Source organism: Mauremys reevesii, linkage group 2 (assembly GCF_016161935.1).
Source record: "Mauremys reevesii isolate NIE-2019 linkage group 2, ASM1616193v1, whole genome shotgun sequence".
Taxonomy (NCBI): domain Eukaryota; kingdom Metazoa; phylum Chordata; order Testudines; family Geoemydidae; genus Mauremys; species Mauremys reevesii.
Genome location: NC_052624.1, coordinates 232075575 through 232102809, shown reverse-complemented (window position 1 = coordinate 232102809; position 27235 = coordinate 232075575). Strand labels below are relative to the sequence as shown.

Here is a 27235-nt window from a genome sequence, read left to right as displayed (position 1 = left end):
GGGGCCCCTGCAGGGCCCGGGGCAAATTGCCCCACCCCAGGCAGCCCTGTTGATTTTTCTCTCCTTTATATAGGGCAGGGGTCAGCAACCTTTCAGAAGTGGTGTGCCGAGTCTTCATTTATTCATTCTAATTTAAGGTTTTGTGTGCCAGTAATACATTTTAACCTTTTTAGAAGCTCTCTTTCTATAAGTCTATATTATAGAACTAAACTATTGTTGTATGTAAAGTAAATAAGGTTTTTAAAATGTTTAAGAAGCTTCATTTAAAATTAAATTAAAATGCAGAGCCCCCCCCCCGGACCCAGCAGTGAGAATACCACTGAAAAAATCAGCTTGCGTGCCACCTTTGGCATGCGTGCCATAGGTTGTCTACTCCTGATGTAGGGTAATTCCCTGACAAATTCCTCCTCTTGGGGAGGACTGTGTAGTCAAACCAATGGGGAGTTTGAGGAGCACGAACAGTAGAGATTTCTTTAATCCTAATGGCCAGAGGGCACATTAGAAAATGTTGGCCACATATTTAGAGAAACTGGTTAGATGGTAGTTAATGAGTGGACTCCCAGACCAGAAGATCTGTTTATGCAGGCTAACAGGCACAGCTTGTATTTATAAAGCTACATATTTATTTCTCTCTCTCTCTGTGGCTTTGGCTATGCATTTACCCTGGTGTTAATCACCAAATGTGAGTTCTCTCACCAGCACACCTTTTTGCCATAGATTTATGTTTGGGGCATGATTACTTTTTGCTAATTAAAAGTTAGGGGCCCTATTGTTAATGAGAATTCCCTTGGGCTGTGGCTGTTTCATGTTCTATGATAAGGCCAAGGCTTGAGAGACAAAGTAGATACCTTGAGTGAATTAAGTTTGGTGGATGAAGATCTTCCCTCTGGTCCAGGAAACTTAACTGAATCAAACATTCAAATTGAGTTTCTCTGGAAGGAACTACTCCTGATTCAAGATTATCTAGTGTTTAAATAGTTCTCAAGTGCTTTCAGACAAATTCCTTAACTATTTGTTCTGGTATTTATAGTTAACTGGTTTTGAATTGGACAGGATGTCCACTTTTATCCTTAGAAACTAGAATCACTTTTCCAACTTACAGGTACCTCACTTTCAAAGATTTTTTTAAAATTACCATTCTGAAGTTTTCATGGGTTTTTTTTTGAGAATCCTATATTGACACCTTATAGTCCTATTTATTTCCATATATTCACTTTGTCTAGGCCCTCTCTCAGTAGCCTCTTATCAGTCCTTTTCCTTTGATAAACATCTAGATTTTAATAACATTTTTAATATTGTGCCATGTGAGAATTTAGGCTGTGCAGAAAGAGAAAATGGGAACAGAGAAATACTTAGTTTAACATAAATTAAAAAAAAAGTGTTACTAGCGTGACCAGATGTCCCGATTTTATAGGGACAGTCACGATTTTGGGGTCTTTTTCTTATATAGGCTCCTATTACCCCCTACCCCCATCCTGATTTTTTCCACACTTGCTGTCTGATCACCCTATTTGTTACCTTGATTTCTTCCCCTTTCTTTGACCTACTTGTTGACCATGCCCCTCGGTTCCCTCATAGATCAATCAGTCTAGATTATTAATTTGTATTGCACTAGTATGCAGAGGCCCCATTGTTGAGGATGCTGTACAAAAACATTGGAAAAGACAGTCCTTATGCTGAGGAGATTATAATCCTTATAAAAGGGAAGGGAATAATGGGAAAGGGGGACAACTTGGAATCCAATGACATCCCGGTGTGATGGTGAGGCCAAAAGGGCTAATGTGAATCTTGGATGCATCAACAAGGGAATCTCGAGTAGGAGAATAAAGGTTATTTTACCTCTGTATTTGGCACTGGTGCAACCATGGCTAGAATACTGTGGTTCTAGTGTCCACACTTCAAGAAGGAAGTTGATAAATTGGAGAGAGTTCAGAGAATAGCCACAAGAATGATTAAATGATTGGAAAAAATGCCTTTTAGTGATAGCCTCAAGGAGCTTAATTTATTTATTTTTAACAAAAGGAAGAGTTAAGCGGTGACTTGATTACAATCTATAAGTACCTTCATGGGGAACAAATATTTGATAATGGACTCTTCAGTCTAACAGACAAAGGTATAACATGATCCAATGGCTGGAAATTCAAGCTAGATAATTTAGACTGGAAATGAGGTGGTGCATTCTTCATCACTGGTAATTTTTGAATCAAGATTGGATGTTTTTCTGAAAAATCTGCATAGGAATTATTTTGGGAAAGTCCTATGGCCTGTGTCATACAGGAGATCAGACTAGATGATCAGTGGTCCCTTCTGGCCTTTTATTAATCTATAAAATGAAAGAGCCTGACAATGACATCTCAGATTCATTGATTCCAAGGCTGGGGGAGAATCATTGTGATTATCTAGTCTGACTTCCTGCATACCACTTTGGAATCAATGAATTTATGACATGCATTGTCAGGCACATGTCATGTTACTTTAATTTTTTAAAATTAAACCTAATCCATGCCAAATTCCCACTTTTTGTTGCTAAATTCAAATTTAACCACCACATCAGTGTTCCTTGCTTGCCTTTTTCTATTGTTGAGTAACACATTCTATGTATTATTGTTTAGAATGAAATGATTCTACCCGAGTTTTATTCCCCCATTCTATTCTTAGGCCCTGCTTCTGCTAACATGCACATGCTTACTGTGTAGTCCCACTGAAGTCAGTGGGCCTACTCCTGGGTGTAACATTAAGCACGTGCATAAATGTTGTCAGGATTGTAAACCTAGTTTCCTACCATTTAGGTTGTACCCACATTTAACTTTTGTCAGCGTGAAAAATGTCTCAGTTGACTAACATTCCACAATTTTGTGACCAGTTCAACATCTCTTCTTTTTTTCTAACGAGGGGGAAAAAATCCCCATCCTTAATTTTTCTGCATTACATTCTTGAGAACCTAGTGTCTTCATTCTACTGCAATGTGTTGCTGCAACATCTTGGAGAACAATTACTGAGGTAAGAAAAAAATTTTTTTTTGTGATCTAGCTTCTGCTTGTACAGATTAATGTGTCTGACTCACAGTGATCAAACCTAGGGAGGGCAGAAGTTACTACAGAAAAGCCCATGCATTCCTGAGGAAAAGGAGGATTTGTGTTTCCACAGCCAGGAATCAGGCTAGTGAAGGAGATCCTTTCCTCTGAGATCTTCTACCTTGGATTGCCAGCAAGGGCGGCTCTAGCCATTTCGCCGCCCCAAGCATGGCAGCATGCCGTGGGGGGCGCTCTGCCGGTCGCCGGTCCCGCGGCTCCGGTGGACCTCCCGCAGACGTCCCTGCGGAGGGTCTGCTGGTCCTGCGGCTCCGGTGGACCTCTCACAGGCATGCCTGCGGATGCTCCACCGAAGTCACTGGACCAGCAGACCCTCCGCAGGCACGCCTGCAGGAGGTCCACCGGAGCTGCCTGCCGCTCTACCGGTGACTGGCAGAGCGCCCCCCGCGGCATGTCGCCCCAAGCACGCGCTTGGCGTGCTGGGGCCTGGAGCCACCCCTGATTTCCAGGAGTCTCCTAGTACAGAAAGCTGAATGGAAAGCCACTTTTCTTTAGAAGACTGAAGTGCCAAACTAAATCTGTCAGGATTCGAACCTGTGAGACAGACCATTAACCCATCCCCTCAGATTCTAAATAGCATTATACATAGTTTATGGATGTTTAAAAAACAACTTCAGCATAATCGTTAGAGATGCCAAAATTTATGATGCAAGATTTAACAATAGGAGGCATTTCACTGTATAAAGTTGCTGCAATAATAAAATATAGGCCTACAGAAATATCCTAGTAACATCTCTATAATAAACGACATCTTGAAATATGTTACAAAAGCAGTAATGGCTCTTAATATTTAGTAACTCTTCTCCCAAAAGGAATAACTTGGCAAAAATATTGTGCCCAAACTAAAAACCAGCAATATCAGAAATGTGTTTGATTGTCAAATTATACTGGGGGCTGCATCCATAATGGAAAAATTAAAGAATCATAGCAGCCTAAAAAGTACAGGCTGTTACACAGAATACAGTTCTCCAGCTGGAGTTTTCACTAAGTGGAAGATATTGACTACCAATGCAGCAGAATTCCCAGAATGAATTTACCTCTTTATCTGCTGGAGAGTACCTTTACATAGCTGGTATGAATAAGACCAGATACCAAGATATAACCTTTGCTATTCAATGATAGAAATACCTTCTTAACATAATTTGGGTCATTTTTCAAAGACAGAACTATGTGGAGGTAAGGAAAGATTGTAGCTAAACTCTAGACTAATCTCTAGATGGAGCCATAGGGCATCAATCTGCAGTGTGAGTTCTACAGAGAAGGAAATGGCACATACCTTAGACCTGCTTCCACTGAGGCTTACAACTGAGGAAAGACACTTTCACTGCAGTTTTAAACTACATGTAAAGATCTGATTTCTTATCCAATTTATAGATTTTAATGCCAGAAAGGACTGTAGTAATCTGGTCTAACCCAACTGTATAGCAGACCATATGATTTCAAAACTGGACATAAAATCTTAGTATTGGTGGGACTGATTGCTGCCATTCACATATCTTTTTTGCTCCTATGTTTCTTTGTCGCCAACGTGTCTGCTTTGGCGGCTACTTAGCTTGTCTGTTGTCTTAGGAAAAATATGGGTTCTCATATGTTCCAAATGCTCAGAAATTATCTATGAAAACTGAAAAATTGTCATTGCTACCAAAATTTAAGTTATTCAAACTTTTAAACAGATCTAGAACTAAACTTAGAACATTTGTTTCTTTTTTCATTAAAGGAACAGCACAGTCTAAAATATGATTTATGAGTAAAATAACCCTAAATTATAAAAGCTTTTTTTCCCCCAAAAAACTTCAAATATATGTTTTCATAGTCTAGATCACAGCCTAACACAAATTGTCTAATGGATCACTTTCCTTTACATTCTTCTTCACATGACATGCCTGCCACAACTAAGGCTATTGCTTTTTGTAGAAAAGTAATATTAAGAAAGGATTTCTATGTTTTTAGCTCTCTTTAGATGTGATTTAGCACATGGATACAAAGAGAGCCAGAATCATGTGACCACATGACTCTTCCCTAATTTGGGAAAACCAAAGTATCTACCTTCAGTGCATCTGGAGCTGGGAGGTGAACATTAGAACCAAGTTTCTAAAACTTGTATAGTACATTAGCCATGGTAATGGGCCTTTATGATGTTTCAGTGATGTGTTACTCAGGCATCGATGGTCAACATACATTAATGTATGTTCTCAGAGTGAATGAGGCAGATTCAGTTAGGTTTTGTAAGTAGAAGGATATGGGTAGATTTGGCATGCTAGCTCATACAAAAGATGGATAGTCTTGTGGTTAAGGAACTAGACTAGATCTCAGGAAATCTTGGTTTGTTCCTGGCTCTGCCACAGATTTCCTGTGTCCCCGTGGGTCTCAGTTCCCAGTCTGTAACTTAGGTATAACTTCCCTTGTTCACAGGGATGGTATGAGGAAAGATACATGAGAGGTGCTGAGCTATGAGTGTAATGTAGGCTCTGTAAGGACACTGGGATAGATTGTGAAATGGTGAGTGGAGCAGGATGTTGCTCTGAATCCTATGATGAGGGCAAAATATGATCTCTGGAGCAGAGGAAGATGGTTGACTGTGGGGAGAATCTGATCTCCAACCTGTGGTAAAGAGAACTTGGATTTCAATAGTTATATCAGAGATTAATGTAGCTTATTGTCTTTAGCTTATCTCTGTATACAGCATCTGTATATATTTCACACATAAAAAGCAGAAGTAAGGTTACCTGTGCAACTTTAATTCAGCCTCCTTGTGCATATGTATTTTAGTACAGTCTTTAATTACATGAGCTCATGCTATTTTTTCCCCCACAGGACCCCTTGCCTCATTCAGGGCACAGGATGGACGGTGCTCACTGAATGAGGAGCTAGTCGGTATTTTGTTTTATCATTGTTCAGTGGATGGGCCCCAAGCCTTATTTACTGTACGGTGTTCTGAAAACTACTGTTAATTTCCTCATGAGCTTTTCTCTGGCACTCATCACTACAGTAGGGTGCCTCACAAACACTAATTTTTCTTCACAACAACATACCTGTGAAGAGTGGGGATGGTATCTCCATTTTATGGATGGGGAGCTGAGCCACAGAAAGATGACGGCCAAGGGTAAGATTAAGTCTGACATTCCCTAACTTTTGAATGCTTGACTTTACAACCTTGATAATGTTCTTTTAACATTGTTTGTGTGTAATTTCCTAGGTTAAAAAAGTAAATTGAAAAAAAACTGGAATTCCATCATGTGACTTATTGACACCCATATGGGGTCAGCAGCAGGGTTGGAACTGTTAGATCCACCACACAGCTCTAGTGACAGAGATCTAACAGAGTAACCGATAGCAGTAGAAGGTTGTCATCCTGTATGTGAACCAGCAGCAGTAAAGGGGGATTAACACTTCGCCAGTGGGTTTCACACATATTTGATGACAGCAGAGGAATGAAAGGTGAGACTCAGAAATCTAGGATTTCATTCCAGGCTCTGGTGAGGAGTGTGCTCTTGTGAGCACAGACTTCTGCCCCATCCCCTCCAACCTGTCCCAGCCCTGTCTCTTACCTTTCCCTGCCTCCTGGTTTGTTTTTCCCAAACTTGTTTTTCCTCACCTAGCCTGTTACAGTCTCCAGTCCTGAGGCTTTTCATCTCAGTCCCAGTCTCCCTCACCAGACAAGAGCTGAATAAATATACTGATTTTTCAGTCCAGTGGCCAAACTGAAAAATAAAACAAAGCTTGGTTCATTTCGAATCAAAACTGGATTTTTGTTTCTTTTTCTCACTGAAATACAAAAAAATAAAAAACACTTTCATTCCATTTGAATCAAAGATGTTAATTCAAATAAACGTTTCTGAATTTATTTATTTTTTCTGTCTGAAAACTATTTGCCAAATTTGACCCACATTTGCAAATAATTTGATTAGCCTGAAAAACATTTTTTTAACAAATTTACTATTTGCTGGAAAAAATGCCCAGTTCTACACCAGGCTTCCCATTTCTATCTTCCCCCATGAAGTCCCAGTCTCCTTGTCCAGACAGTCCCACTTCCTACCTATAGATGTTCGGACTCACCCCTCTGGTGCCTCCTGCTGGTCTGTTCCTGGAATTAGCTCTTCCAGCTCCAGAGCGCCCTCTGCAGGCTGGTGATCCACCTGTCCTCTGGCCCTGTCTTTCTCCCAGGACCCTGGTGCCCCTTTATCTGGGGTGCTTCCCCCTGGCAGTAACCTCTTTCTCTTTGGGTCTCCCTTCCCCAAGAAACCCCTGCCCACTACCCCCACCTTGCCTCAGTATAAGGCTACTGCCACTCATCATCTAGCCCCCACACCCTGGGGAAGATTGCAGCATCAGCCTACTCATCACTGGCAAGGTTGGGTTTGGACCTGCTGCCTTTGCCTACCCCTGGGCTGCCCTCTGCAACCCCCAGTACCTCTTGGCCTTGTGCTAGGCTGCAGCCTGGGGCTTTCCAGGCTGGAGCTCCCCACCTCCTCTGCCTTTCCCCAGCCCTACTCCACTCAGGTACCCTGTCTCTAGCTCTCTGCAGCCAGGCCCTTCTCCCTCTACAGGCAGAGGAAGACTGATCCTTCTAGCTTCACTGGCCTTCTTATAAGGCCCTATTGCTCAGTTTGGGGCGTGGCCCCAGCTGCAGCCACTTCCCCCAATCAGCCAGGGTTTTACCTTGCCCAGCCCCAGCCCTCTGCAGGGCTTTTCCAACCCCTTCCAGGCTGGAGTAGTTAGTCACCCCACTACACTACTATTCTCAGCTCCTCATCTGATCTCCCTCCTCCACCCTGGCATCCAGTTGCTGCCCTATCCTTGCTGGGTCCCAGTTCTTCTCAGGAGCGGCTCCAGGCACCAACACACCAAGCATGTGCCTGAGGTGGCAAGCCACGGGGGGCACTCTGCCAGCCGCCGCAAGGGTGGCAGGCAGGTTGCCTTCGGCGGCATGCCTGTGGAGGGTCCGCTGGTCCCGCAGCTTTGGCAGACCTCCCACAGGCGTGCCGCTGAATCCATGGGACCGGGATCCTCCCACAGGCGAGCCACCGAATCCGTGGGACTGGGAACCTCTCGCAGGCATGCCACCGAAGGCAACCTGCCTGCCGTGCTTTTGGGGGCAGCAAAATACCTAGAGCCATCCCTGGTTCTTCTTCTTGTCCAATCTGTTTCCCCACCTCCCCATGCACACAGGCTCCTTGTTCCAATCTCGTTGCCCAGCCAGTGCCAGTTCTCCCATCACAACCCAACTCCTTCTCATATGTCTCTCCTCCCCATCCCACTAGTTGTTAGTCCTAGTCTCCTCCCGTACCCCTGTAGGTCCTCATCCAAATTCAGTCTCCCCCAACACCTCCATCCCCACATTTCCCTCTCCAACTCCTAGTCACCCTTCTTCCCCCACACCCAACAACATACCAGCCACCAGTCCCAGTCACCACTCTCCCACCTTCCAGGCCCTTGGTTCTTCTGCATTTGAATCAGGCAGCTTCCTCCTTCATGTTACTTGGGCCTACCATGGGGGCACTAAGCGAACAGGAGAGACAGGCTCCTGCTCTCAGTTCACATACTTGGATCCAGACCCAGCATGGCCTAGAGCTGCAATTGCAAGGAAAGCTCTGCTCAGTACCAAGAGTAGTTTCTCAAACAGGGGTCGCCGCTTCTGTAGGGAAAGCCCCTGGCAGGCCGGGCCGGTGTGTTTACCTGCCCCGTCCACAGGTCTGGCCGATCGCGGCTCCCAGTGGCTGCGGATCACTGCTCTGGGCCAATGGGATCTGCTGGAAGCAGCGCGGGCTGAGGGACGTACTGGCTGCCGCTTCCAGCAACTCCCAATGGCTCGGAGCAGCGATCTGCAGCCAGTGGGAGCTACGATCAGCTGGACCTGCGGACGGGGCAGGTAAACACACCGGCCCGGCCCACCAGGGGCTTTCCCTACAGAAGCAGCGACCCCTGTTTGAGAAACTCTGGTAAAGTATATAGAGCAGTATCAATAAGTCATTGGTTGTTTCTTTCAAAAGTTTACAGCTGAACACTGACTGAATGCAGCTTTGAAACTTTACTATGTGGAAGAAAAATGCTTCTTTTAACCATCTTAATTTAAATTAAACAAGCACAAAAACAGTTTCCTTGTCAATTTTTTAAAAACTTTCTCTTCATTTTTTTAAAAAGTTTAACGTTTAACACAGTATTGGACTGTATTTGCCTTTTTTGTTTTGTTTTTGGTCTCTGCTGCTGTCTGATTGCGTACATCCATTTCCAAATGAGGAGTGTGGTTTAACTGGTCTGTTTGTAACTCTGATGTTCATAACTCTGAGGTTCTACTGTAGTAAAATGAGATGACCTGGGTTCAGGCCCGTGTATTCCATAATGGAATAACTTCAGCTATACAGAATGCAATGCCATCCACAGCATCAGAAACAACTCTGACATTACACCTCTACCCCGATATAACACGACCCGATATAACATGTATTCGGATATAACGTGGTAAAGCAGCGTCGGGGGGGGTGTGTGTGTCAAAGCAAGTTCGCTATAACGTGGTTTCACCTATAACGCGGTAAGATTTTTTGGCTCCCGAGGACAGCGTTATATCAGGGTAGAGGTGTATAACCAAGTGGGCTGACAAAGGAGGTGTTGTAGTCATAATGAACAGGTAGGAATATGAATAGGAGGCTACCAGGCAACTCTCCAACACCACATTCTACCGGCCACTATCCTCTGATCCCACTGAGGATTACCAAAAGAAACTACACCATCTGCTCAAGAAACTCCTGGCTACAGCATGGGAACAAATCTACACGGATACACCGCCAGAGCCCCAACCAGGGGTATTCTATCTGCTACCCAAGATCCATAAACCTGGAAACCCTGGATGCCCCATCATCTCAGGCACTGGCACTCTTACAGAAGGATTATCTGGCTATTTGGACTCTCTCCTCAGACCCTATGCTACCAGCATTCCCAGCTATCTTCGAGACACCACCGAATTCCTGACTTCTACAATGCATTGGTGAGCTTCCTGAAAACACCATCCTGGCCACCATGGATGTAAAAGCGCTTTACACCAATATTCCACATGAGGATGGACTACAAGCTGCCAGGAACAGTATCCCTGATGAGGCCACAGCACGCCTGGTGGCTGAGCTTTGTGACTTTGTCCTCACCCACAACCATTTCAGATTTGGGGACAACTTATATCTTCAAGTCAGTGGCACTGCTATGGGTACCCACATGGCCCCACAGTATGCCAACATTTTTATGGCTGACTTAGAACAACGCTTCCTCAGCTCTTGTCCTCTAGCGCCCCTCCTCTACTTGTGCTACATTGATGACATCTTCATCATATGGACCCACGGAAAGGAGGCCCTTGAAGAATTCCACCTGGATTTCAACAATTTCCCCCCCACTATCAACCTCAGCCTGGACCAGTCCACACAAGAAGTCCACTTCCTGGCCACTACAGTGCAAATAAGTGATGGTCACATAAACACCACCCTATACCAGAAACCTACGGACCGTTATACTTACCTAAATGCCTCCAGCTTCCATCCAGGACACATCACACGCAGGGCCAGTTCCAGGCACCAGCTAAAGAAGCAGGTGGTTGGGGCAGCCAATACCAAGGGGTGGCCCTCCAGCCGCTATCGAGGCGGCATGTCCGGGTCTTTGGCGGCAATTCGGCAGTGGGTCCCTCTCGGAGTGAAGGACCCGCCGCTGAATTGCCGCCAAAGAGTGGAGCGGCGCGATTGCACTGCCACAGCCTTTTTTTTTTTACCGCTAGGGGTGGCAAAAAACCTGGAGCCGGCCCTGATCACACGATCCATTGTCTACAGCCAAGTCCTAAAATACAACCGAATTTGCCCCAATCCCTCAGAGACAAACACCTATAAGATCTTTATCAAGCATTCTTAAAACTACAATATCCACCTGGGGAAGTGAGGAAACAGATTGACAGAGCGAGACGGGTACCCAGAAATCACCTAAATAACAGAACACCACTGGTCATCACGTACAGCCCCCAGCTAAAACCTCTCCAGCGCATTATCAGCGATCGACAACCTATCCTGGAAAACGATCCCTCACTCTCACAGATCTTGGGAGGCAGGTCAGTCCTCGCTTACAGAAAACCCCCCAACCTGAAGCAAATACTCACCAGCAACTACACACAACACCACAGAAACACCAACCCAGGAACCAATCCCTGTAGCAAACCTCGTTGCCTACTCTGACCCTATATCTACTCTAGCGACACTGTCAGAGGACCCAACCACATCAGCCAACCATCAAGAGCTCATTCACCTCAACGTCTACTAATGTTATATATGCCATCATGTGCCAGAAATGCCCTTCTGCCATGCACATTGGCCAAACCGGACAGTCCCTATGTAAAAGAATAAATGGACACAAATTGAACATCAGGAATGGTAACAAACAAAAGCCAGTATGTGAACACTTCAATCTCCCTGGACATTCTATAACAAATTTAAAAATAACTATTCTTGAACAAAAAAACTTCAGAAACAGACTTCAAAGAGAAACAGCCCAACTAAAATTCATTTGCAAATTTAACACCATTAATTTAGGCTTGAATAGGGACTGGGATTGGCTGGCTCATTACAAAAGCAGCTTTGCCTCTCCTGGAATTGACACCTCCTCATCTATTATTGGGAGTGGACTACATCCACCCTGATCGAAATGGCCCTGCCACCACTGGTTCTCCACATGTGTCATTATATAATGCCTGCATCTGTAACTTTCACTCCATGCATCTGAAGAAGTGGGATTTTTTACCCACGAAAGCTTATGCCCAAATAAATCTGTTAGTCTTTAAGGTGCCACCGGACTCCTTGTTGTTTTCACAACGGAAGAGTTACTTTACTGGCATCAGTGAACAGTCAGCTCTTCATGCAAGATTTCATCTCCCTCCTCTGACACTGGTGGGATAGGGAGGAGGAGAAGGCGGGGCACCCACATTTCACACTCTGGGAAGTGCACAAAAGGATGGTCCAGTTTCCTCCCAACAAACAATGTAACTCCAGCTGGATCCCACTCTGCTGTTTGCACCACATTGAGATTTCTCACCACCTTATCAACAGATCCCCCACTGGAGTCAGGTGAAGTCCCTGGAATCACTTGGTGTTTCCTTTTGTTCCCCCTAAATTTCTTTATTACTTTATATAGAAAAGCTTCAGTGTATGAAAGTAAAATCACTGGACTTGTGTGACTCCTATGGGCACAGCATCTCTCACATGGTTAGAAACAGCAGAATAGGAGAACACCACTTTTGTGTGGATGTGACAGTAAAGGGTTAACTTTCCATTGCCTTTATCAAGGATAACTTCTACAAAATAATAGCTGAGTAGTTTGGGCTGCTTCTGTGGGCCCCTAATAGCTCAGTTTCAGTGGCCATTAGGTCTATGCAATCTGGCACCTCCATATATTTGTAGAAGAATGTCAAATTCATTGACTAGCATGTCTAGCTTACACTCAGGCTTCCTCTGCATGAATTTCGTACCTTATTTATACCAGGACTCATTGTGCAGAGGCTGCAACTCCCATTGTTTTGATGTACTTCAGCAACTCTGAAGGAGCCATTCCAGCCTACCATAACAATGATTTAAGCGGCCTCTTAGAAATCTTACCACAATAAGCAGGAGTACAGTACTGGCATCTCCATTTTATTACAGCTGGAGTTCAGTCACTGAAAAACAGTAAACAGAAACGCTATTGGAATTACCTGACCTGAAACTTGTCAGCTCATACATGAAATTCAGGACCTACTTCTTAAGTCTATTCCGGAGATCACAGATCCATAATCTTAGTGCTGCCTGCCAGGTGGTCCTCTCACGCACTGTATTACAATGCTAAAGCAGCTCCTGCCCACATGCATGAACAGCTCATCAAGAATATGCTTCATCCAGCTGTTGTGCACCAGAAATGTACCCAGCAGGTGGAAAGGTGACAGATGAACCAATTAGCTACAAAATATTGATGGCAAGAACAGGGCAAGGCTGACAGCAGAAGGCAGGTAGCAGGGAAAGAGAGGGAAAAGCAGTTAGACAATGGGAAAGGGAAAAAGGGATGAGCAGAGGGAAAAGGAAGTAAATATGGGAAAAATAGAGAGAAGAAAAAAACATCCCAACATAAGTAGCCATTTCTTGGCAGTCACTGAGACAGCCTGATGAAAAATTAAAATAAATTTGAAATTTGAAAAATTTTAAAGTTGTTTCTGTTTTGCAGGGTTCAAAACAGAACAATTTTTCATTTACATTTCAATTAAGTGTTTGTGAAAGTTAGTGAATACATAAACATTTCAATAACAGTTCATTGAAATGATGATTAAAATTGTGAAAAATGGAAGTCCGTTATTTGCAAAAATGTTAGTTTTTTGGGGGGGGGAAAGGGCTATTTTTTAATCAAAGAAAACTTTTCAATAAAAAAACTTCAACCTGCTTTAGTCACTGAGAGAGAAAGCTACTTAAAAAAGAGCTGATCCCATATCAAGAAGTGGTGGGAAAAATAAGGCAGGCCCAATTTATCGGACATTACACTGAAAAAAATTATGGGAAATAGAAGACTGAGTTTCCAAGGGATAGAAGGCTTCTATGGAAGAAGGCAAAGAAACCAGAGAAGGGTCCCAGCTCAGACATTCCCCCTCTTGCGTCGTAGACTTGGGAGTGAAAAGCTCCATATTTATTGTCTTGGTATCTCTTTCTCCTTGTATACACTTGCCTTATCATTTATTTGGATGAAATGCCAATCCCTACTATAGGGCTATATGGATGGACCTGCTGACGATTATGTACTTTTCAACCTCTTACCCATTTCTTTTCCATCTAAATGCCAAGTTTCCTGTTACTTACTCAGGAATAATCCAAGAAGGGGATGATTCAGCCCCAGCACTTGGCACAGATTCAGGAAAGCCAACAGAGGTATTTCACTTCTTCAGATTTGTACACATCTCAGTACCAAATATTTAAAACATGTTTTATAAAGCAATTTCTGTCTACCTGGGCTTTTGCACTGATCAACATCAATACCAGGGAAAACAATATTTTTGCCTTTTAATTTATATTAATATATTGTTCATGTTTAGCTCTATACTGACCATGTTTAGCTAAAACTAAAGTTACATGCCACCGCACTTACGGAAGTACCAAGAACCAATGCTGTGTTCTTTAAACAAAAGAATCAGTGAAACAGCTCTGAGCATATTGCAACACAGTTACATTAAAATAATTAAATCTGCTGTTGGAACCTTAAATATTTACTTTAAGGCAGACCCTAATTCTAGCTTTTACAGACTCAAGACTGGTTACCAAATAAGGCAGCAAATGGCTCATTTCCTTTGACATAAACCATTTATTTCACTATTATTAAACAGGCACTCGCCAACCAACCAAAAACTTGACATATTGTCGCCAGCTGTTTCACTTCACAGCTTTCTGGACAGGGCCGGCTCCAGACCCCAGTGCGCCAAGCGCATGCTTGGGGCAGCATTTTGCCGGCAGGGCGGCAGGCGGCTCTGGCGGACCTTCCGCAGTCATGCCTGCGGGACGTCCACCGGAGCCGCGGGACCAGCGAACCTCCCGCAGCCATGACTGCGGAGGGTTCGCTGGTCCCGCGGCTCGGTTCAACCTCCTGCAGGCATGACTGCGGAAGGTCTGCCGGAGCCGCCTGCCACCCTCCCAGCACACCCTCCGCAGGCGCGTCTGCAAGAGGCCCCCCGGAGCCGCGGGACCAGCAGCGCGCCCCCTGCGGCATGCCGCCCTGCTTGGGGCAGCCAAATTCCTAGAGCCGCCCCTGTTTCTGGATACAAGCAAAAAAATCAAAATAGGAAATATCTTTTATTATTTTTACAGCACCTGTTACCGTAGCAGCAGAGCAATTATTTACAGTCACAAAATGAACAATTTGAATTTACACAAAACCACCCAACTTGGTGGCATTAAAAACATCATCTTTTTTGTAATAACCAAATTCAAACACAAATAAACTAGACAAAAGCTAAGTCAAATGAAAATATCTGACACCATGCTGTGAAAGCTTCCTAGGCTCCAGCGGACTTCCAAAGAGGAAGGAATTCCCAAGGCCCTTAGCTGGGAAATCCCTGCTGCTGGGCTCGGAACCTTTAGCCCTCAGGAATGAACAGCAATTGCTTCTCAGCTAGGGAGGGAGATAGATAGGACAAGAAAGCGACTCCCAGCTAACCAGGTACCACACCATTCAGGGCTTTTAAGGATAGTTTACAGATACAATTCAATTACCAATAGAAAGTCAGTGCAAAGAGTTGAGCCTTCAATAGGGGGCACTCTGCCAAATGCCAGAGACCAAAACACCATGCGGAAGAGAGCCCACTCCTTGGGAAGGAAAAACTATTTGCAAGGATTCACTTTTCTGACCAGGCCTCAGGGCAGGGAAATCCCTCTTTGGCTGCTTTAGAGCTGATCAAAAGTTTGCTGCAAACATTTTTTCAAAATTTTCTCATGAAGAAATGTTTTTCATCCTGATTAGAGAGTGCTTGACATTTTGAAAATCTGATAATTTGCAAATGTTTGTCTGCATTTTTCTGCTGGAAAAGCAAGCTGTAGTCAGGGAAACCCAGGGCTTCTGGTGCCCTTCTGCTTGGTTAGATGACTACAACTTAGGAACTGTCTGACTGAACCAGCACTGGCCAGCCTGCTAAAAGGTATCACCAGGCAAACAGGGCATCGTTTATGTCTCTCTGCTCTATAATGCTTGTATAGCACTTGAGTTACAACTGGGACAATCATGAGCTGTTCTGCTTCCCATATGGGCCCCTAACTGGAGGGGAGTGAGTCTCTCTTTACCACCATCCGATACAGTGGTATTGGGCAGTTTTCCCTTTTACATTGACTTGTTGGAGAATACTTATCCTCTCAGGTGCCAGGATCCTCTTCTGTATCATATGAAAAAAATATCCAGAACTGGATGAAATTTCAAGGCGCCACTGCCGGTTAGGACACAAGAAGTCCATGTAGCTGTATTCCCTGGTTCAAAGAGCTTTGGTGTAGACTTCAAAATTCCTGGATAGGTGCCTGAATTTTGGCTGTCTGGAGACAGATAAGTACAGAAGGCAAACTTCCTAGACTGTACAAAAGGGGTCAGTGAAACTTTCGCCAAATTTACTACAAGTATTAGGAACTAGTAGTACAAGTCTAATGGCCAGTAGGAGGCACTTAGATGAGATCTCTGTAAGTATTTTGGAAAAACAGCAACTCTCTGCCAAACGGGAGAGCCCAACAATGGAGGTTCAAGTTCCTGAGGCACAACCACTGGTACTATTGGTGGACAGTGGCCTCCTGTAAGTCTGTGGAAACCATAGCTCCCTGATGAGATGGTCAGGATGACCAAGCAAGTAACTTCTTTTTGAACCTCTGGATGATAAGGGGGAAGGAACAAAACAGTTTAGCTCTTAGCCAGAAGCTAGATGGTTCCTATCTCCAAAATGATTTCAGTGAAAATAGAAAACATAAATTTATTGCTTCAAATGAAGTGACATCATAGGCCTTATGTCAAGAGGTATTGCACCATATGGCTGCATCTAAATCACTTTCTGAACCAAATCTTCAAGGGAATCAATTCAGAACCTAAAGAACCATTATCAGGAAAAGCTAAACTGAGGGAGGATGTGTGCTCTTGACTGTGGGGCAGAGAAGGATCTAATAGGCTTATTTTTAGTTCAGTTGGTGGTGTCTTGGAATTGGATGTCAACATCCAGTTTAATTACTAGGGGGCCTTCACTGTTAAGGAGGAGACAGGAAGGAACTTTAAGCATCAGTTGAATGTAGCTAGTGAAAGCCCTTGGTCCACTGAGACTTCCTCTTCCACCTCTCAAGCCATGACTGTGTGGACACAGAAGATTTTATTAATTGGGTCTGCTACAGATGAGGGTTTAGCAGCTTTACACTGAAAACAGATTTGAGCAGATTGAGTTGCATTGGATTGCCACAAGAGAAAGTTTTTTCTGGCTACTCACATTTTAAATTCACTAGATGGAGGAAAAACTAAGCAACAGAATAATTTAGGAAGCTGTGTGGCACCTCAGTACTTATAATGCACACTCTGCTGCAAAAGTTTCTTCTAGACAGCCTAATCTCACTGAATCTTGCACAGTCTAGGCGAGTGCAAAACAATCCTGTAATTCCACTGCGTGCTTATGAATAGTCAAAGAGTGACATAAGTAAAAAACTCATCATGTTAGACTGACTGTATCCACTTGGAAGAGTCACTGTTGTTTGAAACAAAGCCATCTGAAAGTACATTTATCCTGCTATATATGAGGTGATTCTTAAAGGGAATATAAAGCACAGGCTTTTTAGATTATAAAACTGAGTGTGTTTAACTAGTCAGTTCCCTTTAATGGCATAACATTCCTAAACCTCTAATTTTGAATGTCATCCCTTTTATTCTATTGTAGCTGAAAAAGGGAAGGGAGAGAGAGAAGAATAGTAAGGGAAGACCACTGCTTTAAAAGGGAGGTTATATACATCTACATCCTTCTCTAGGAGGATTTCATAAGTTCATTACCCACTATCTGAAACTTGTTTTCATAAAAATAATTGGGTACTTTATTCACATGCCCAGCGGTGGATATCTATGCATTTATATTGTTATAGGTTGGGATAAACCTCATTGGAACTAGGGGATGTATCCATTGCCCTTCATGTTAGAAGCATGAAGCTCCTTTTTGGAATCAGGTAGTTGAAACAATAGGGACCCCTCCCCAACCAAAACACAGTGACATGTCACCACCTACAACAAAAGCATATGTGAAGCAGCTCAGGAATTTGGACTATGTGGGTGGAGGAGCTTTGCTGTATATTGTTTTAGTAGAGGTGTGTGAGAGTGAGTAGCAGGAAAGACACCGCAGAAACAGGGGCGTCTCTAGGTATTTTGCCGCCCCAAGCACGGCAGGCAGGCTGCCTTCGGCGGCTTGCCTGCGGGAGGTCCCTGGTCCCTTGGATTCGGTGGCATGCCTGCGGGAGGTCCGCCGAAGCCGCGGGACCAGCGGACCCTCCGCAGGCATGCTGCCGAAGGCAACCTGCCTGCCACCCTCGCGGCGACTGGCAGAGCACGCCCCGTGGCTTGCTGCCCCAGGCACGTGCTTGGCGAACTGGTGCCTGGAGCCGCCCCTGCACAGAAAACACGGACAAAGAAACAGAGCAGAAAGCCAAGGAAACAGCCAAAACAAGCCTGACCTTGAGGAAAGCCTGGGGAGAGCTTTTGGGTGAAAGTGCTCACTGAAAGAGACTTGGAACTGTGAGCAAAAAACTGTCTCCTGTTTGAGTTTGCCTTTGTTCAGAGAAATAGGACTTTGTACAAACAGGATTGCACCAAAGAAATAACTGACTGTCATCATGAAAACAACTTGCAAGACCCTACATTTTGGCTAATTGCTCAGGTCAAACAAGGGGTAACAATATCATGTTCCTCATCATGATATCAGAGCATGAATTATGATCAGCTTAGCTTCACATATCTGCACTATTCACTGCATTGACTCCTGCTTCTTCATGATTTCAAGTTGAAGTACCATATAAAGAACACTGGGGTACCCTAGTGGCGGTGGCTGCAAAGGCACAGATAACTGTAGCAAGTAAAGGATAACTACTGTGCTGGATTGGATCACTAGTTTACCAACTGCACTTTCTTTCCTTTGGAAATGGCCAACATCCAGCGTTTCAGAGAAAACAAAAGACTTGATTTTCCTTACATTACAATGTGTAACTGCAAATATTTTTAATCGTAACTTTACCAACTCACTTTAAAAATGCAGCTGCAATGTTTAACTCTAGGCCCTCCTGGTGCAGTGCCTTCCACAGGTTGACTAAATGATACAATTGTTTCCTTTTACTTTACTTTAAAAGTTGCCTATCATTAATTTTATCAAGTACCCCTTCCTTATGCATTATGTTGAGACAGCATGAAAAGCAGACTGACCAGTTTCCTATTGCCTTTCCTAATCTCTAAATATCACATCTACATCCTTTGACTCTTCTGTACAGGCTATAAAATACCCCGCTCCATACCCCCATAAATCCCTCCTACTTCTATCCATTTTCACTTCTGCTTCTCCAAATCTTTCTAATGGTGCACTTATCAGCTACGCTTTCATATGCAGCAATGGCCTGAATTTGAGGTGTTGAGCATCTACAGCTCCCATTGATTTCAGAGATCATGAAAAATCAAGCCATGTGATTTTCTGTTTTAAAAGACTTACATCTGCATGTGACACATGACATGTTACAAATCTACTCTTGGGCACTTGGCATATGAAGAGTCAATTACCATATTATTTACCACCTACTTAATAAGGTAAAATTTGGGGTTAATTTTAGGAGTGTTTGCAAAGGTTAAGTGGCTTTCATAGGAAAACTCCAAAGTAATGTCACAGGGTGGAATTAACTAATTTTGTGAAATTTCACAATCAGCGTTGGCAAACGGGTGTTTTCTGCCAGATTTTCAGCCTCTTTTCTGTTTGGGGGGGGGGGGGAGAGAGAGAGAGAGAGAGAGAGCATGGAGGAGAAAGACTTTTTTGTCAAAGGAAAAATGAAATGCCAAGATTTTCTAGATCAGTCCCATAGATTCAGCCAGGTTTCCATTGCCCATTTTCCAGCTGTCTTCCACCCTATTCAGAGCTAACATAAATACCATGAAGAAAAAAGCTTTACACCTGAAAGATTGTTGTGTTTTTGATTAAGCTGCCTCATATTCGTTTTAGTGCCTACACCCTATAAACAGATTGCATAGGATGTTCCTTAGCAAATCTTCTCTGAAACTGCAGGTACAGCCTAAATAAACTGGCAATAAGATTTGCTTGGCAGTCTCTTCAAATACAATATTATTTGACATCACCAATAGGCAAACATTTAAGGTCTGTATTCAGTTTCCAAGCAGCTCTAATATGATGCTACCATAACTAAACATTCAAAACAGAAAAAGTATTAGTTTATTCTCATTGCATTTTTGCATGTACATTTTCCTATGTGAAATATCTCAATGAATTGCATATATATATATATATATATATATATATATATATATATATATATATATGTATAACTAGTCATTTCCATAGTACGGAAAATAACATACAAGATCCAGAGCGGGCAACATTTCAGTGGTCAGGGAAGTTTATTTTAAATCTGTACAGACTTACTTGATTAGCATGCCCTAAGATCCTTCGAGTTGAATGATGCTATATAAAATATAAGATATAGTGTTTACCGATAGGAGAATGGCAATTGATATTCCAGTTGTTCTAGTATTTGCTATCCTTTGCTTTTGTTAGATCTGGACAGAATAACTGAGAAAATATCAAGTTACAAACCAGGAAGGGGAAACATCATCACTTTTATAATGAGATGACTGATGCCACTCAAACACTACAAATCATTTTTTTCTTTGTACTCTAAAACAGGTATTGCAAGTGTGAGTTCCTGGAAGACAACCGGGGATTATCAAATTTCTAGTTGTACACAATACTTGAAATATTGCTTCACCAGCCTTTATTAATGGATTTTAAAGAACATTAGACATTGCTTGTGCACTACTCTTTGCCTAGCAGGAAGTTTTTCTAATTACTTGCAGAAAATTAGCGGCATATTTTTAAAATAATGTTGGCCTAAAGTACTTTGTGGCAGTTAAGGATTTCATTTCCTCTAAGCAGCAATAAACCATGTGGAGGAGACTATTGAGCTTTCAAGCTGCAGTTACTAGGAATTCTTCCATCATGAATGCAGAATTTGCTCATTCCATTCGGAAGTGGTTTTGGGGTTCTATCATAGTGGATCCAGAGAAGACGACTCTTGGACAGTCCAGCTCTTGCGGGAGCCATGTTTCCAGGGACTTCCCTACTTCTAACCCTCCAAAAGATACCTTGCCCTCTGATGGTATGAAGCAATCACAAATTAATATATAGACAAAATTTATGTTGGTTTCCCCAGAATGTTTGGGATGGGAGAAGGAGAAAATCCAGGGAAACCTCTCTCTCCTCTTGCCTATCTCCCACAGTTCTGAAGGCAGTCCCTCAGAGGAGCTGCCATAGGTTTGGGTAGGAGGAGGGAACAGACTGTGGAAGAAGGATTTTCCCCTGTCCCCTGAATCTCCTCAGTGCCAGATCAGTAGAGGCAAGTTTTATGTAAGGGAGGAAGCTCTGGGCCCAAAGTTTATTGATGATATACAAATAGTGGATTTTATATAGGAGTAACTATGCCACCCAGTGGAAATTTTTCTTTCTACTTAATTTTAGTGTGTTATGGGAAACAGGTTTCTTTGGTCTACTACAAACTCTGAAGCAAGACTCAGTGAAAAGCAGACCTGTAAACAAATCTGCATACAGATATTGCATCTTTAGTAAAGTGACCAAAACCAAATGTGCTCTTTATTAATTGAACAGTAATTGCATATATTAAACTGCAAAATGAGATAAGATCATTAAAAATATATACAATTACCCTTTTATCTAGTACAGAAGTAAACTTATTAAAGATTAAACATACTATAGTTTCCACCATAGAAGTCTATTTTTCATGTGTACATGTAGCTGGTTTTTAGTGGCAGAGTTAAAACAATCAAAGGTCTGCTCCTCATTTAAAGATTAATATTTCAGGTCTACATTATACAAACTGTAATCCGTATCTTTAAGACACAAGTTATGACTTTTTAATGAAAACACTGCACGCTGCTCTGTATAAATATATAAAATATTTATTAAATATATCACAAGATTTGGTATTTACAGTTTATTTACATTAAACAGGTTTTCAGGTAAATCATTATTTAGCATCAGACTGTATTTAAAAGCAAAGTTTTTGTATTTCAGTGGGCAAAACCATCTAAGCTCACAAAATAGTGTACACAAGAGCTTGTTTCTTGACCATCAGCTTGTCTATGTTTCTTCTTTCTTGCCCCTTTTCAATTTTTTGTTTTTCTCTTGACGTATAGTTTCACACTGAAATGATTTTATTTCAGAGAGTCTCTGTATGTATTCAGGTGGAGCTCCAGCAAAAGGATCTGTGAAATGGTGATGACCTAAGGGGAGGGAGGGGGGAAAACCACTGATTCTACAGTACTAAATCAGGTAGGTCTTAAGTACCTTTAATAAGAAATATGTCTTCAGCAGAGTTACTTGAAAGGTTGGTTTGTGTTTAATGAATCACTAGTCTAACCCTAAAATTTGGCATTCCACTTTCAACTTAAAACCTCACCCTAGGGATGTAGGATTCTAGAAAACAAATCTTGATAGTATACTGTTTTTAAACGGTGAACATCTCAACAGTCAAATCCACATTGAAAGGGGGAGTGGATAAACAAAAGTTGCCAAAAACATGTCTGATACTGACATTTTTAATTATAATATTTTTGGCAAATTATTAAAAAACAGATATCTCTGTCTGGTTTTCAGTCCCACTATTATTCATTTTCTCCTACTTCTTTTCACATTGCTTTTTAGCTCATCTACCACCACTTGTAGAAATATTTTTACATAAGGGGCTTTTAATAACAAAGGTATGCATTGCATCGGGAGACATTTTTATTTCAGTATCATTACAAATATTAAACTATTACACAGGATACTGTTGAGAGATTAATTTGCTACCTACTAACCCTTCCAAGCAGTATAAATACAACTGTGGTTTGGAACCAAACTAACCTAAAAACAGTACTTGCTAGATTGATATTTCAGCATAACAAAGTTTAAGTGGCTAATGTGGTCAAGTGAGTTTAGAAGTAGCACTTTCCAGAGATAGTCTTCTAATGAAAAAGTTACAACACAGATGTTTCATGTACTTGTTGGTAGTTATTTTCCTCCTCAAATGTAGTGGAGGTCAGTGAGTTCATTCAAGTCATCTTTTCTCTGATCTCATCATACTGTTTAGAGACCAGTATTCTACTCAGTGGAGCACAAGATTAGCAACCAGTAACTTCAGTTCTAATCCCAGCTCTGACAGTCGCAGCCTCTGCCTCAGTTTTCCCATGTGCAAAATGTGGATAGTGGGAAGATTCTGTGAAGTCTACGGCTATAAAACACTTCATAAAGCCAAGTATCCTCTATTATAGATATCATTTTGTGTATTATTTAAATTTCTTCCAATCACAGCCAGTGAAATATCATTGTCTCACAAATGACATGAGTATATGTGTTATCCCTTCAATAAAAATATGTAATCACTAGAATTTCAAGAAGTTTTATCATGAAGGAAACAGTTTTCAAAAGAACAACAAGGAGTCCAATGGCGTCTTAAGGACTAACAGATTTATTTAGGCATAAGCTTTCATGGGTAAAACCCCCTGAAGAAGTGTTTTTTTTTAATCCACGAAAGTTTATGCCCAAATAAATCTGTTAGTCTTTAAGGTGCCATTGGATTCCTCGTTGTTTTTGTGGATACAGACTAATATGGCATAAGACAACTATATTGTAAAGCATTGACAAGTTAGGGCTTGTCTACAGCAACAGTGAGTTTGTGGCAAGCGGGGGATGTAATCCTTTTTCAAACAGGACTAGATCAAAGCTCATTAACAAACGGTTAATGCATGTCAGCAGAGACCACAAAGGGACTTAGTATGTAGCAGGCTAGGGTGGGGTATATTCACACCTCAGTTGCCATAAACTAACTGTCCATGTAGACAAGCCCTTAGAGTTGCCCCTTCTACGACTCCTCAATTCTAACAGCATCTGACAAGAGCTGAACACTAAAACTGCACATGTATTATACATTTCTTACCAAACTTGTATCTGGGTCCCGCTGGAAGTGAACATATGCTGGAAATGTGGTTATTCTTCTTGGATCTATAGATGTCACAGTGAAAAGTCTTGGAATTAATATATCTGAATAAAAAACACCCACTTTATAGAGAGCACAAATAAAAAAGTGTTAGATTTATTCACTGTATGGAAAGTCGTTAGTGTATTTCCTAATGATGTTCCCAAAGATCCGAGGGAGTTGAGAAAGATTGTTTTGTTGATGAGAGGTTGAAAGGATTCTTGAATTCTATAATTATTTTATATTTCCATAGCCCTTTCCATCCAACTGCCTAAACGAGCTTTACAAATATTAATTCCTTAATACTGATATGCCTATTATCCTCATACTGATGGGTAAACTGAGGCACGGAAATTATGCTTTGTGACATAGGGCAAATTTATCAGTGGTAGAGCTGGGAACAGATCCCATATCTGCTATTTCCTAGCCCGGTACTCTATCTACGGACAAGTTAGGGCTTGTTAGGGATTGTAGGTACTTTGACAGTCTCTGCCACTGAGCCTTTCAAAGTACTCACAATCAGCAAAATTTGAAAGGCTCAGAGACAGACACTATCAAATCAATTGCTACAACTATAGACAATAAAGAACAGCAAAGGAAAAAACCTCCTAAGTCTCATTGAATGGAATGGGAAGGATTAGTAACCACCTGCTCTGGCTCTTTTCTGCAGACAGTACTTTTGGGTCAGGAGGTGGTAGGTCAAACCAGTCCATCTCCAAAAGTAACTATAAAGAACATTTCTTGTTAGATATATAATAATAGATGTCTTCTTTATGCCACCAGTGATTCCCCCTACACCACAGGAGTTTGCAGCTGTTCTCTTAGAACAGCCCTTCATCCCCTTTATACTACCAGAATGGCACAAAGGGATTGAGCAGAGGGCTAGGATCTATCCCTTGACATTTAGGTCTAGTGCAGTGGTTCCCAAACTTGTTCCGCCGCTTGTGCAGGGAAAGCCCCTGGCGGGCCAGGCTGGTTTGTTTACCTGCCGCATCCACAGGTTCAGCTAATCGCAGCTTCCAGTGGCCGCGGGTCGCTGCTCCAGGCCAATGGGAGCTGCTGGAAGCGGCAGCCAGTACGTCCCTTGGCCCATGCCGCTCCCATTGGGCTGGAGTGGCGAACTGCGGCCACTAGGAGCTGCAATTGGCCAAACCTGCAGACGCAGCAGGTAAACAAACCAGCCCGGCCCACCAGGGGCTTTCCCTGCATAAGCAGCGGAACAAGTTTAGGAAACACTGGTCTAGTGAATATGAAACCATCCTAATCTGGTACTTATCTGTATATGTTCCATCTAATTTTAAAGTAGTAACCACATTTGTAGCCTTTTTAACTTTTTCCCATTCTGGAATTTTATTTCACCAGACTATAATGGCCTCTATGTTATTAATTACAATAAGTAAAATGTTGAACACAAAGATGATAGAGCATCCAGTTTTCTGTCCAATGTTTTTCAAACAAGTCACTAGAAAGTAACACAAGTGCATATATACTAACCTTTTTGCCTGAGGAGCACAGAACAATTTGATCTTTTCCACCAACATCCCTTCTCCATCTACCTTTTGTACAGATTCCTTTCCACGTGACTCTCTCCAGTGCTCTGCCATTTCAGGCCTTGTCTACACTTAAAGGATTTGCTGGTATAGACACACCAATAGAACTATACTAGCAACTCTCCAAGTGGAGATGCAGCTTACACAAGCAAAAAAGTTCTTTTCACAGTAACGCTTAAACCACTGTCCTTCTGTTTCTCTTTTCCCTGATTCCCCCTTTCCTGTAGATATGCCATATCATGTGTTTCTTTTCATAAGGGAACTGCGGTTACATTTCGCCCACCTCCACTAAAAATTCCTTACCTCAAAGCTCCTATCTCTCCACCTCCATCATGAATGGCTGGCATCTTCAGTGGACTTGGGATCCAAGAATCTAGTCCTCTCTTCTGCAGATCCACCACAGGTATATCTCCCCTGCAGAAGGAAGCAGCCGTCTTTCAAAAAGTGACTAAGAAGGGCAGGATTTCTATTTCAATTGGTATTGTGAGAAAGGCTCTGCTGGTAATATTGATTTTCACCAGTTATTTCCCCATCTCAAATGGGGGGTGCATCCTTTTGTGGCGACAGGTGAATAACTAGCCAGACCTCTCAATTAGTCTCCAGAGTCTTCATTTAAACAAACCAGACAGCTTTGACATATGAACTGTCACATTTATTTCAATAGAAGCAGCAAAGAATCCTGTGGCACCTTATAGACTAACAGATGTTTTGCAGCATGAGCTTTCGTGGGTGAATACCCACTTCTTCGGATGCAAGCAGCCGAAGAAGTGGGTATTCACCCACGAAAGCTCATGCTGCAAAACATCTGTTAGTCTATAAGGTGCCACAGGATTCTTTGCTGCTTCTACAGAACCAGACTAACACGGCTACCCCTCTGATATTTATTTCAATGGGTGCTAACTTAGAGCCCAGTGATATAAGCAGGTAAGAAAGGCAAGGAAGTATATTATGAAGTTCTATATCATGGGAAGTCCTCTAACAACATACAGTAGAGCTGATGGGGTGCACAGCTGATTTTATTTTCCTGAAGGGGGTCTCAACTTCTGACGGTTTGGGAAACATTGCACTAACCATAAGTAGACTAAAGAGTGAATGTTCCTAGTAAAACTATAGCACATGCTTTAAAAATGTAGGAAGGGGACAGGAGTAAGTATGTGGGAAGCTTAAATAACCTGGAGCTTATCTACACAAGGAAAAGACTTGGAATAGCTACTGTGGAACAAGTTGTGCAAGTAAAATCCATTTCTTACTGGTACGGGGTGAGGGGGGGAGCACCAGCTAAGGGGGGGGGGCAAATGACCACCCCATGTGGCCCTCCATGTGACTCCTCTCCACCCTATCCCCAGCCCAGGGCCCCTACTTGCTCCCAGTCCCCTCTCCATGATCCATCCCATGTTACCGGGGGATAGGGGTGTTCTGTCCTCCTCCTGCTGTGTTGGAGACTTCAGGAAAGGAGCAGAACATGGAGCCACTGGTCAGCCCCACGCCAGCAGCTCCTCCAGCCTGGCTCTACTGCCCCGGCCCCACCCCCTGCCCTTCCACGGCGGTGCATCTCCATTCTCTGTCTCTATCTGAACAGCAGCAGCCCCGCCAGAGGACAGGGCTGGATGGGTGTGGCTGTGGGTGGTACAGCTGCCGGAGGAGTTGCCAGCATTCTGCTCCTTTCCCTGCTGCCCCTCCTAGCGGGGAAAGGAGCAGAAGTCCCAACCCCTGCCCTTCCACGGAACTGATAAAGCTGGTATAGAAATGCAATGTTTTTATTAAAGTAAGATGGGAAAATCTGTGAGGGGGAGAGCTCATATACACGTTAGGTCTGGGGACACTTCAGTTA

The 27235-nt window shown here is 42.8% G+C and overlaps 1 protein-coding gene across 5 annotated transcripts in view; it reads right to left on the bottom strand.

Moving 5' to 3' along the window:
- C2H8orf89 (chromosome 2 C8orf89 homolog) overlaps positions 1-27235 on the bottom strand; it is a 61351-nt gene that overhangs the window by 14637 nt on the left and 19479 nt on the right. For 3 of the 5 annotated variants that reach the window (XM_039525825.1, XM_039525824.1, XM_039525826.1), the window contains exons 6-8: positions 25708-25818; positions 23816-23880; positions 21823-22121 (exon numbers count right to left, since the gene is read on the bottom strand). In XM_039525825.1, the coding sequence (XP_039381759.1) occupies positions 21979-22121; positions 23816-23880; positions 25708-25818 (319 nt within the window). In that variant the 3' untranslated portion in view covers positions 21823-21978. Of the gene's footprint in view, positions 1-6687; positions 6794-12706; positions 12766-21822; positions 22122-23815; positions 23881-25707; positions 25819-27235 lie in introns of those variants that run through there. The other 2 variants (XR_005594355.1, XR_005594356.1) reach the window with 1 other exon arrangement.